This window comes from Rosa chinensis, chromosome 5 (assembly GCF_002994745.2).
Source record: "Rosa chinensis cultivar Old Blush chromosome 5, RchiOBHm-V2, whole genome shotgun sequence".
NCBI classification, from domain to species: Eukaryota; Viridiplantae; Streptophyta; class Magnoliopsida; order Rosales; family Rosaceae; genus Rosa; species Rosa chinensis.
The window spans coordinates 29,028,075-29,040,899 of NC_037092.1; the positions used below are offsets into that span (position 1 = coordinate 29,028,075).

The 12,825-nt window shown below is 39.7% G+C and overlaps 2 protein-coding genes across 3 annotated transcripts; both read left to right on the forward strand.

The window, feature by feature from the left end:
* The first annotated feature begins 2,153 nt into the window (after positions 1-2,153).
* LOC121049181 (zinc finger BED domain-containing protein RICESLEEPER 2-like) lies at positions 2,154-5,069 on the forward strand. The gene is made up of 4 exons (XM_040505796.1): positions 2,154-3,189; positions 3,247-3,641; positions 3,919-4,801; positions 4,888-5,069. Exons 1-4 carry the CDS (start codon positions 2,154-2,156, stop codon positions 5,067-5,069), a joined length of 2,496 nt encoding a protein of 831 aa, XP_040361730.1.
* A 2,880-nt stretch (positions 5,070-7,949) lies between these two features.
* Positions 7,950-11,194, forward strand: LOC112167082 (lysine-specific histone demethylase 1 homolog 2). Of its 2 annotated transcripts, XM_040506939.1 has the most exons (3): positions 7,955-8,114; positions 8,456-10,047; positions 10,164-11,194. In XM_040506939.1, exons 2-3 carry the CDS (start codon positions 8,514-8,516, stop codon positions 10,874-10,876), a joined length of 2,247 nt encoding a protein of 748 aa, XP_040362873.1. In that variant the 5' UTR covers positions 7,955-8,114; positions 8,456-8,513; the 3' UTR covers positions 10,877-11,194. The 2 variants fall into 2 exon arrangements, with proteins under 2 accessions (XP_024159815.1, XP_040362873.1); XM_024304047.2 differs by having other exon boundaries at positions 7,950-10,047.
* Positions 11,195-12,825: the final 1,631 nt, after the last annotated feature.

The following is a 12,825-nucleotide window of genomic DNA, read 5'->3' on the forward strand; positions in this document are numbered from 1 at the left end:
GTTTGCAGATCCATGATTGCATGTGTGGTGGTCTAGACGCTGCTGGTGGCTAGTGGCTTGTTTGCCGCAATCTGCTGGGTGATGGCTACTCCAGTAATGGCCGGCATGACGGAAAGGAGATTGTGGCTGTGGGTTGGCAAATTGAGTCGGAGTCTGGGCGGCTGGTGTCGTGGGACTGTGATGTAGCGAGTGTGCAGCGATCTGTGGAGGCGGCAGGTGGGTCTGCTGTAGCGCTAGCAGTGCCTGGGCCGGATCTAGAGATGCTAGGATTGATTTACCAGTCTTGGAGGGGAGTGCGGCAGTGACCTGCAAGCAGAAAGGGATGCTAGAAACACCAGCGGGAAACCCTAGTTTTGCATTAGGGCTGACCGATAGTTTGACTGGGCTGGATATTGGGCCAGTGGATTTTGTTGGGCTTGGGACTGATTTTAATGGGCTGCTGGCTTTGATTGGGCCTGTTTGTAAGGAGCTCAAATTGGACTATATACGGCAAATCTTCAAGAAGGGCCCGAGGAGCAACCTGTTGCCGAGGTTGTTGGCTACTGAGGAGACTGAGGAAGGTGTTGATTCCCACCCTATGGGGGAGGGATTAGCCCTTTCTTAAGTTCTCTAAGCTTTTAGACATTCTGGACTCAAGCCTTTTGAAGTATGGGTGATTTCTATAGGCTTTTCTAAGACGTTTCTAGTTGATATTTGTACCACAATTGTGTGATTGGCAGATTAGACTAGATGAATATATTTTCCTTAGAGAGCGAGATTATTCTTGCTTAGGTTAGGCTTGCTATTCAGCGAGCGTCCCTTTAGACTTTAATGAGTTTAGTTGTGCCTTAGATAAGTTATCCAGTTTGTCCCGAAATTTCTTATGTAAGTTCTGTTAGACTCTGGCCTGTTTTCATGGCTTGATTATTAATGCAATCAATTCCTATTAAAAAAAAAAATACTAATACATTAGGTATTTAGCTAGGTAGAATAGTTTGATTCAGATGTAGACTAGATTCATGCAGCATTGGTAGACTAGTTTGGGATGATGAGACTACTCTATTCTGCATCGAACTATGACTACTTAATGTTTCGGTACATTATTGATGTACTGTAGAACTTCTACGATAAATTTATTTATAGAATTGACAGTATTATAAAGGAATCTACCAAGTAATTCCAACACATACAGTTACAGAGTGTTTCCTTCCAAGCTAATTGTTAAAACAGTTTGCCTCTAGATTGTGAAGGACTTACTAACATCAACACCAAATTATTCTATATTAAGAGTCTTGGTAACACATACGCTAGTTCGGTGTGTTATAGATTCTCATGTAAATTCATTATGGCTTTTTACTGCTCCTGATTTCTTACAAGATGCTTGTTTATAATTATTATTAATATTTTTTTTGGCTTAAAAAATGCTCGAGAAAGTGTCCAAATTCTTTTTTTTTTAGTTACAAAATAGTAACCTAGTGAGTTACCACTCTGGAGCCGGGAACAACTTGGGTATGACCCCTCCCCAATTAATGTTTTTCACAAGTTGGGGTTCGAAGCAGAGACCTTTTAATACCAGAAAAAGTTGTGCAGCGTCCGCCCCACTTATAACCTAGCATGCTTCTACCAAACCAACTCCATTGGATAAGTGTCCAAATGCTTTCGTAATAACATATATATGAGGTATATTTATTAGGGTAAAGAAAAAGCGATCATAAGCGAAGAAGGTTGGGTGTAAAAGTGGCTTCAGATAACATTTTCTAAGGCTGGGCGGGTTGACCCGAGGGATCGAGAAACCGATACGATCCGGACCGGAACCGACCATTCGGGTCGGGTTTGAATACAGAAATCCTCGGTTCGGGCTAAACCGAACCGATTAAACTTACATCGGTTTCGGTTGCGGTTTCACTAAGTTGCAGAACCGAATAAAACCGATCCGGACCGGTAAATGTACCTGTATACGTGTAGCATAACCATTGGTTCTCAGTCAAGCCTATAGAGAGTACCGTGGACTTGGGTGCAGGCAATCACCCAATTTCATCGACCTAAATCCTAGGCGAAGCCGTCTGTGAGTTCAGTCAGTTCACTTCACTACCTTCAGTTCTTAATTCTTATCTTCTTCTTCATAGTTCCGCGATCACAGATCGTGATTTTCTCGATCAATCACTGAATCACCCATGGATTCCTCCACTGGAAACACCTCAAACACACCACAAACCGAATCCCTTTCCCAATCCGAGCCCAATTCAAATACCGATTCGAATCATGCAAACCCCAATTCCGATTCCGACACTGAAGTTGCCGAGAATGCTGTCGTCCCTGCAATTGGCACAGACCAACCATCTTCTGCAACAGCTCCATCTACGATGACATCGTCACGACCACCAAAACCGAAAAAGAGAGCGAGGACGAATACATCCACAGGGTCGAGGGAACGTTCAATGGTATGGGAGCACTATGAGAAGATTGATAAACCTCTCTATGAGTTCAAAGATGGAAAGAAGGTCCAGGTTGGGACTACCAAGCGCGCCAAATGCAGGTATTGCTCCACAGACCTTGCCTGTAATTCATACGATAATGGTACCAGTAGTTTAAAGAGGCATATAGAGGTTGTGTGTAAAAAATATCCTGGTAGGATAGACCTGGAGGAGTTTCAGCAAGTGTTTGTAGCTGGTGGGAAGTTGAATGAACCTTCCTTAACTATGAGGGCATTTAGTCAAGATGCTTGCCTAAGAGCTTGTGTTGAGATGATAGTAATAGACGAGCTGCCATTTAGTCACCCGGAGAAGGAAGGGTTTCAAAGATTTTGTAAAGTTGCTTGTCCTAGGTTCAAGGTTCCTTCTAGAAGATTAGTTGTAAGCACATTTTGGAAATTGTATGATGTTGAGAAGCTTAAATTGAAGCAGGAGCTAGCTAGCCACTGTGTTAATTTAACCACCGATACGTGGACATCGGTGCAAAACATAAATTACATGGTGGTTACGGCTCATTTCATAGATGGTGGCTGGAATTTACACAAAAGGATTCTTAACTTTTGTGTAATTTCTAATCATCAAGGGAACACCATAGGCAAGCTGTTGGAAACATGCTTACTTGATTGGGGAATCGAGAGAGTGTTGACTGTTTCGGTGGATAATGCATCCGCAAATAAAGTTGCTATAGAGTACATTAGGAAAAAGATGCTGACTTGGAAAAAAAAGCCTGTTTTAGAAGGTAAGTGGCTACATGTGAGGTGTTTAGCTCACATTCTCAACTTGATTGTGAAATCAGGGTTAAGAATGATGGATAAATCTGTGGCTTCGATTAGAAACGCAGTTCGTTATGTTAGGAGTTCGTCTGCAAGGCTTGATGTTTTTAAGCAATGTGTTATCAACGAACAATTGGATTGCAAGAAGGTGTGCATATTGGATGTGCCAACTCGGTGGAATTCCACCTTCTTAATGTTGGATGTAGCCCTTGAGCTTCGGAAAGCGTTTGATCGCATGGCGGAAGAGGAAGACACGAGATACACTGGTTATTTTGATGAGAATGAAGTTGAGGATGATGAGTGGTTAGAAGTGCCAGAAATAGAACCTGAAAAAAAGCCAAAAGAGAAGGTGAAAAGGGTAGGGCCACCGGTTGAAAGTGACTGGGAAAGAGCCACTGTTTTTGTGAACTTCCTCAAGGTAATTGGCTACTTTTAGTTTATGCTTGTTTAGTTTATGCTTTTCTGCATTTCTACTTGTTTAGTTTTACTTTCGATAGTTTTCTATTTAGTTTCTGCATTTTCTGCAATTAGGCCATTTGTACTTTACAGTTTTGCACTTTTGCTGCATTTCTACAATTCTGCATTTTCTGCATTTCTGCATTTTCTACTTCCTTTACAGTTTCTGCATTTTCTACTTCCTTTACAGTTTTTGCATTTTCTACTTCCTTTAAAGTTTCATACTCTTATATATGCAGGTATTCTATGATGTCACAATGAGGATTTCGGCCACTAACAGTCCCACAGCTCAAAAAGCGTTCCACGATATCGTGGCAATTGAAGCTGAGATCGATGACTTGTTCGACCGGCCTGAGATGTGTACTGGAAGCAATATAGAAAAGATCTTGTTTGAGATGGCAGTGAAGATGAGGAGCAAGTTTAAAAAATATTTTGCAAGCCTCGATGACATGAATCATTTGCTTTTGGTGGCTTTGGTTTTAGATCCTCGATACAAGCTTCGTAATTTTGAGAGGGTATGTAGAATATGGCTTAAACTTGATGCTGCAACAATCAAGCATCGGTCTGCTGAGCTGAAGGAATTGGTGGTGAACCTCACGGACTTGTATTCATTGTCTTTGGGCACCAAAAGGTCAAGACCAAGTGGCAATGAGGCTGAGAAAGTTGCAGCAAGTGGTACCGGCAGCTCTAGCACAAGAAGTTCAAGAACCCAAATGAGTAGGAAGATGGCTGCCATGCAAGCTGATTGGAAACAAGAGTTGGAAGACTCAGATCAGACTGTAGTTTCACACGAGGTGGATAGGTACTTGCTAGACCTTATTGAAGACCCTCCAGAACATGAAGATTGGAAGCTTCTTGCATGGTGGAAAATGAATGGTTCTAAGTACCCCAATCTTGCATTAGTCGCCAAGGATGTGCTTGCAATTCAAGTAAGCACAGTTGCTAGTGAAAGCTGTTTCAGCACAGGGAGGAGGGTAATTGATCCATTCAGGAGTTCCCTATTAGCTAAAACAGTTGAAGCGTTGATATGCTTCCACAATTGGTTGAGGTCAGAAAGCATTCAAAGCATCGAATATGTTCCAACACTTGAGGATATGAACTTCTATGAAGAAGTTGAGAGAGGTACAATTTTTAAATCATTTGAATACTTGATTTCTGTGTTTAATGACTTTGCACAAGAAGTGATAATGTCAATTTGTTCATTGTAGACCATGTGCTTCGAGACACAGCTGATAGTGGGCAAGCCAAAGCTGCCAAAGGGAAAGGAACGAAAAACCAAGAAGCTGTTGCAGCAATGAACAACCAAGGAGCTTTGGCAACAATGAAAAAGGCAGGGAAGGGACTAAAGATTGCTGGGCCTGGTGGCAGTTCAAAGAGGCCAAGAAAATGAAGAAATAAAATAGCTGAATATAGCTGGTTAGTGTCCAAGAACTTGTGGATTATTTGATTCAAGTAATTCGAGTATTGAACCTTCATTTGAATATATATATATATATATATATATATATATATATATATATAGCTGCTGTTCTGCAAATATTGCTTCTGCATATTATTTATTTGGGTTGGAATGTCCCTTTTTTTTTGCAGGGTGGAGGTGGACTCAAGACATGGCTATTTCTATTTTATAATAATTGAATAAATGTTGTTGTTGTTGGTTGAAATAATGAACTACTAGTCTGCTACTGCTTTGACTATTTATAATTCTGCTACTGTGATTTGCAGCTTTGCATTGTTTATGGCTTTATGCTACTGTGACTTGCAGCTTTGCATTGTTTATGGCTTTATGGCTTTAGTAGTTTAGTTTATTTGTTTATGGCTGTACTAAATAATGAAGTAATGAACTAAGTACTTGAGTTGATGAACTGCTACTTGAGTTGAGCAGCTTGTGACATTGTGATTGTGTTTATGTGTTACTTGAGTTTATCTTTTGTTGGCTTTTGTTTGCAGATTTGGTCCATTTGGAATTTTGGATGCTTTAGTTTGCAATTTTGCATAGTTTGTTTGCAGATTTGGTCCATTTGGATGCTTCAGTTTGCAATCACTTTGCACAGTTTGCAATGATGCAGAATGCAGTAAGTTAAATAGTTAATGAGTCAATCTGGAGATTCAGGACAAACAGAATTCTTGGCCCGAAAAATCGATAGACCGAACCGACTGTTTCCGGGTCGGTTTATCATCGGTCTCTTCATTTTGTAAAAACCGATCCGGACCGAACTGACAGTGGCGGTTTCGGACTCGGTTTTCTAACTTTTCGGACCGAACCGATCCGAACCCAGTCATTTTCTGTCATATAAATGAAATCCTCTTTTGAACTTTATGTATGTACAAAGTTTGTCTGTATTCACTGCTTGAATTTAAATAGTAACATTATTATCACGTACAAGTTTCGTACTATAACAAATTGTTTGAAGTTTATCATGATATAAAAAATACAAAAAAAAAAATGTCTAATAGTATATCTATTATCTCCCCATGGTTAACAAATATTTGTTGTCAGGAGTCACAAATATTTTTCTCGCCTACAGCAACATCATGGCGCCTTTATGCCTCAATACCCGGTCCAGCCAACTCTGACAACATACCAGGTCCCTAAACCCTACAACTTGCCGCTGCTCACTTGCATGCTAGTCCCCAACCTATGGCATTTCTTGCCTCGATGAGTACTGCCCACAGTTGCAGCTCACGCACTTGGTTCCCAATGTGATGCTCACTAACTCACGCTAGCATGGTACACATGCCTTCCTTGCTTGCTTGCTCGTTGTGACCTTGTTTCGCTTGCTTGCAGTCTTTGCCGCTCTTGGCACCAATGTATTAAATCACTTGGGCGTAAATCGTAATCCTAGGCATTTTCGACAAAGCCTTACAAAGGCATAAGCCTCAAGGCGAAAAACGTAAGCATTACATTAGAAAAGAATTTATATATAAAAAAATTAATAATATTGTATAGGGAAAAATTAAAATTATTCATATCATTTGAATAATTTGAGGTCAATTTATTCCTATACCTTATTTTTCGGTTATTTTGAAGGGCTGATTGATGAGTCCTGGTGATCATTTCCTTTCTTTTCATTTTGTTTTCAAAAAGGGAATTTATCTTCCATCAATCTATATTCTTTAGGATTCTCCAATCCTATTCACGCAAATCTAGGTAAGTCTATAGAGATAGACTCTGTTACAAAGTAGCTATAGCTTCCCATTGCTGGAAATCGCCGGGAAAAGAGACGGACAATATAAAGGTAATGATGGGTAAAAGGTTTGGAACTTTTGGATTGTTGGATTTCACGACCTGGATTGCAGTAGCAGTTCTTCAGGCGCAAGAGTTTTGGAACTTTTCATATTCCTGGATTTAACAATCTAAATAAATTTGGTTGTGCACTTTAGGTGCCTTAAGCAGCGCTTTATGCACTTTTCAAGCCTTGACCGGCACTTTTATGCGCTTTTTATGCCTTCGGCTTGTGCTTTCTATATTTCTTCATCTTGCCATCAAAACTAACTCATTTTTATGTAACATTTGCACTTAATACGCCTTAAGGCGCGCTTGAGGTGCACTTTTTAAAACATTGTCTGGTACTTAGACATCTTCCACCTTGGGGGTGACAGTAGTGGTGAGACTCATGCTTGAATCCCTTCTCCTTCAAATCAAAAAAGAAAACACCCATTTAGTTGTTTTCGGTTTGAAAAATTATAACTAAGATAGGTAGCACAAAATATAATTTTGTGAACAAAGAACATGCTCGTGAAAGTACAACCTTCTATTGCAACTGTTGGCAAACATTTCGTAACCGTCACATAGTTTGCACTTTAAAGGACAATGCAATATTTTTACGAATTAAAAATAACTATCATATTGCAAAACCTCGGCATCCACGTGTTTATTAGCTAAATGGCAATTGACACGTATAATGCATCCAGTTGCTTCCCATAGATTTTCACAACCCTATTGTCCAAAATGGAATTGACATTTAAAATAAGTGTCTGAGTTATGATCATATCACGAGCGTTACGAGTAATATATTTCCAAATTAATGAAACAATTTTTCAGTTTGCATGATCCATTCATTGATCTCGAAAATTCTAGAATAAAATTACATAGATCGCATGTAGAGTTCGAAATTTATATCTTTGCTACTACAATTTCGTTCAACAAAATCCCCCTTCAAGAATTTCTCCTCTTGCAAATCAAGGTAAAAAGGCCTTTAACCAAAAAGCACATGTGCCATACAACAATTCTTAAGTGGGACTTTACCATATTGCTTCTCGGGTATGGATCATCCTTAGAAAGCCCGCCGTCCCTTCATTTCCCTCCAATCCAACTGAGACTTGACTCATTTCCGAGACCCTTCTTCCTCGCAGCACCAAAACCCTAACTCCTACTGAACCACTCCACTTGCACCCAAAATCACCCGTCTCCGATTCGACTCGGTCCAACCAGGTGAGTCACTCTCCCCTTTCAATTCCTCAGTGAATATTTCTCACTCTTTCAAATCCAAGATTAGGATTCAGTTTGATTTGGGTTGTCACTCTAGTCTTAGTTGCTCTGATCATATTGGCTTGACTCACTCGCTGGATGGACGTAGAAACTAAATGGGGTTTGAGTGAAATGATTGATGTGTGTGAATTTGGTGTTCGATTTCTCTATAAAGATAATGAACGTCTCTGAAGATGAACATGGTCATAATGGGTTTTGAACTTTTGATTGAGTTTCTGTGAATGAAATACCCATTTGAGTATGTACTGGTGGTATTGAACAAATTTGGGGTTGGTGGTTTTTAGGCTAACTACTTGATTTGGGTTAGGAAGTTGTGGTTGAGGGAGGAGAGTATATAGGGTAATGGAGACGCCGGGTTCAGATGGTTCTGCAATAAAGCGGTCTCTGAGGAAGAAGGTCGGTTTGCGAAGTTATGATGAGAATCTAATGGATGATCTCATAGAGAAGCATTTGGGTGGGACTTTTAAGAAGAAGAGTAGGACAAAGGAGGATTTGGAGAAAGAGACTGAGACCGAGGCGATGATAGCATTCTCCCTCGGGTTCCCTATCGATGCGCTTCTTGAGGAGGAAATTAATGCTGGGGTGGTCAAAGAGTTAGGCGGGAAGGAGCAGAATGATTATATTGTTGTGAGGAATCATATTTTAGCAAGATGGAGGAGTAATGTCCGAGTGTGGCTCACAAAAGCACAGATTAGAGAAACCGTGAGTGGTGAGTATGGGGATTTGATATCTGCTGCTTATGATTATCTTTTTTATAATGGATACATTAATTTTGGGGTTGCACCATCATATGTGGCATATATGCCAGAGGAGGCAACTGAAGGGTCTGTTGTTATTGTCGGAGCAGGACTTGCTGGACTAGCAGCCGCAAGGCATCTTATGTCATTGGGTTTCAAAGTGGTTGTTTTAGAAGGTAGGAATCGACCTGGTGGAAGAGTTTACACCCAAAAGATGGGGCACAATGGCAACTTTTCTGCTGTGGATCTTGGTGGCAGTGTCATTACTGGCATCCATGCTAACCCTCTTGGAGTGTTGGCTAGGCAACTTTCTATTCCTCTTCATAAGGTCAGGGATAACTGCCCCTTGTACAAGCCTGATGGTATGCCTGTTGATAAGGAAATCGACTCTAAGATTGAAGTCATCTTTAATAAGCTGCTTGACAAAGTCATGGAACTCAGGCAAACTATGGGTGGGTTTGCAAATGATATTTCTCTGGGTTCAGTTTTGGAGACACTTAGGCAGTTGTATGCTGTTGCTAGAAGTGCTGAGGAGAGGCAACTTCTTGATTGGCATCTCGCAAATTTGGAATATGCAAATGCCGGATGTCTATCAAATCTTTCGGCTGCCTATTGGGATCAGGATGATCCTTATGAAATGGGTGGGGACCACTGCTTTCTCGCTGGAGGTAATTGGAGATTGATAAAAGCATTATGTGAAGGAGTTCCTATTTTCTATGGAAAGACTGTGAATACCATTCGTTATGCAGATGGAGGGGTTGAAGTGATCGCAGGCGACCAAGTGTTTCGAGGGGATATGGTCCTGTGCACTGTTCCTCTTGGAGTTCTGAAAAAAGGGGCTATTAAATTTGAACCTGAGTTGCCCCAAGAAAAACTTGCAGCGATTCAAAGGTTGGGGTTTGGGCTGCTGAACAAAGTAGCTATGGTTTTTCCTCATGTTTTCTGGGGAGAAGATCTGGATACTTTTGGATGTCTCAATGAACACAACCAGAAACGTGGAGAATTCTTTCTGTTCTACAGTTACCATACTGTTTCTGGAGGTCCAGTTCTCATTGCACTGGTGGCTGGAGAAGCCGCACAAACATTTGAATGCACAGAGCCATCCAGCTTACTTCATCGAGTTTTAAGTGTGCTCAGAGGTATGCATAAATAAAGGGTTAATTTCTAAATTATTTGGGTGGACCTTAATTAGAAAGCTATATCTAGTATGACCGTCTCATCTTACAGATTCTTCTTTTTCATTTTCCCCTTTCAGGTATCTACAGTCCTAAGGGCATTGTCGTGCCTGATCCAATACAAACCATATGTACAAGATGGGGCAGTGATCCCCTTTCCTATGGTTCATACTCTCATGTTAGAGTACAGTCATCCGGCAGTGACTATGATTTACTTGCAGAAAATGTGGGAAACCGGCTGTTCTTTGCAGGTGAGGCCACAAATAGGCAACATCCAGCTACCATGCATGGGGCCTTTTTGAGTGGCCTAAGAGAGGCATCGTGCATGTATCGCGCCACAAGGAGTAGCCAAAACAATGTCAAGAAAGTCTCACAAAAGAATGTTGGACCAAGCAATGATATGCTGGTAGATCTATTCAAGCATCCAGATCTAGCATTTGGGAAGTTTTCATTTGTATTTGATCCTACAACAGAAGATCCAAAAGCTGTAGGGCTTACGAGAGTTAGTATTGGGAGCGATGAAGACAGTTTTAATCAGCAGTTTGTACACAGCTTCCAGCATTCGTTAAACCTACCATTGCAGCTTTATGCTGTTGTATCTCGTGAGCAAGCATGTGGGTTAGAGCTGGTGACAGGAGGAGAAGAAAGTAGGTTATCATACTTGGTAAAAGATCTTGGTTTGCAACTGATGGGACCTAGTGCCCTAGGATCGGCAGGTAACTCCTTGGCAATTAGTATTTTCAATGCACGAAGAGGCAGGGGAAAGAATCGTATGTTTGCTGGGCGGCAATAGGTTTCAGTTTCAAGAACTTAACGTTTTGGTGTATTGACACGGAGTTTTCTGTTCTATACACATGCTACATGAAAGGTTCCTGGAATTCAGGGTGCATTTTTCAGGTGCGCACTTTTGTATATGATCGGGACATGTAGGTTTGTTAGCTTGAAGATATATTGATTTCTGGAGTGGAACTGAGAAAATACATTTTGCTTGTTTCCGGAGAACATGTTTTAGTCATCAGCTAAATTTAATTAGGTCAAAGATGCATACAGATTAGGGTTTATACACATTCAAAATTGCTAGTCTTTTGAAATGTCTCGTACTCTTTACATATATGAAATAGTACTATTTCATTTACTTCTTTTTTTTCTTTTTTATGTTTCGCCACTTGAGCCATCTCTAACCGAAAGGGCTAAAAATAGCCACGGGTGGGGCTAAATTTTAGCCCTAAATTATTTACTATTCATCGATGTGACATCTTAGGTCAAATTTTAGTCTTAAATTCTTTACTATTCATCGATGTGACATCAACTGTCTTCAACCCGTTAATGTTAAATTATAGCCCTAAAATATATTTTAAACATTTGAATGTGTTATATATATAAATGTGTGTGTGTGTGTTGTTTTTTATCAGATTCTTACTTATAATAATTGAAATCATTTTTATGATAAAAAATATTTTTCCGATTGTACTTTTCAATATCCATGTGTTGCTTCACAAGCAATGTTGTAGATTTCTTATATGAAATCATATATGTGGCACAGGTCATGAATAAAAAAAATATTGAAAATATGACACTTGATAGTAGAAGGATGATGTGAAAAATAAGGTTGAGGTGATATGTATTTATAGTGTAAATTAAAAAAAAAAACCAACAAAGGCTACACCAAAGGCTATATTAAAAAAAAATAAAAATGCCACGCCTACATGACATCAGCAACTAGCTGTTGCTGACATCATGCATTGGTCATAGTTGCCCCAAACATGGGCTACCCATTTTTTGATCCACTTTTTTTAAGGGCTAAAAGGCTATTGTTAGGGCTATTTAGGCATTCTCCAACCTATGGGGGGAAAAGGCTAAAGGGCAAAAAAATAACCCAAATGGTGTCCAACACTCCAACCCATGAGAGGGAGGGCTAAAGGGGCAAAAGGCAACCCAAAAGGGCAAAAATAGCCCTTTGGTTAGCTTTTTAGTCATATAAAGAAATGGATCAGAAAGCTACAATGGCTCACGTTCCTAGTCAGCTTGATCAATGCATGACGTCAGCAACTAGTTGTTGTAGCAGTTGGTTTTTATTTATTTATTTATTTATTTATATTTTTTTTAACATATGGTTTAAAAAAATTTACACTATAAATACATTTCTCCTCAACCTTATTTTTCACGTCATCCTTCTAGTACCATGTGTCATATTTTCAATATTTATTTTATTCATGACCTATGCCACATATATGAAATCGTATAAAAAAACTACAACATTGTTTGTGAAGCAACACATGGAATTTGTAAAGTACAATCGGAAAAATATTTTTTATCATAAAAATGATTTCAATTACTATAAGTAAGAATCTGATAAAAAATAAGAATATATATATATATATATATAATACATTTAAATGTTTAAAATATATTTTAGGGCTATAATTTAGCCTTGACGGATTAGAGACAGTTGATGTTGCATCGATGAATAGTAAAGAATTTAGGGCTAAAATTTAGCCCCATGGCTATTTTTAGCCATTTTGGTTGGAGATGGCCTTATACCCCTTTGCCCATCAAATTTGGCCCTTTAGCCCTCCCCCTCATGGGTTGGACACTATTTGGATTATTTTTTGACCCTTTAGCCCTTTCCCCCATGGGTTGGAGAAGGCCTTAGTATTTGTGTTGACTGCTGAAGCATTAAGGTCTAGTTCTAATATCGTCTGACTGCTTGAAAAGTTCAAGTTACAATAGGGTGTTGAGAGC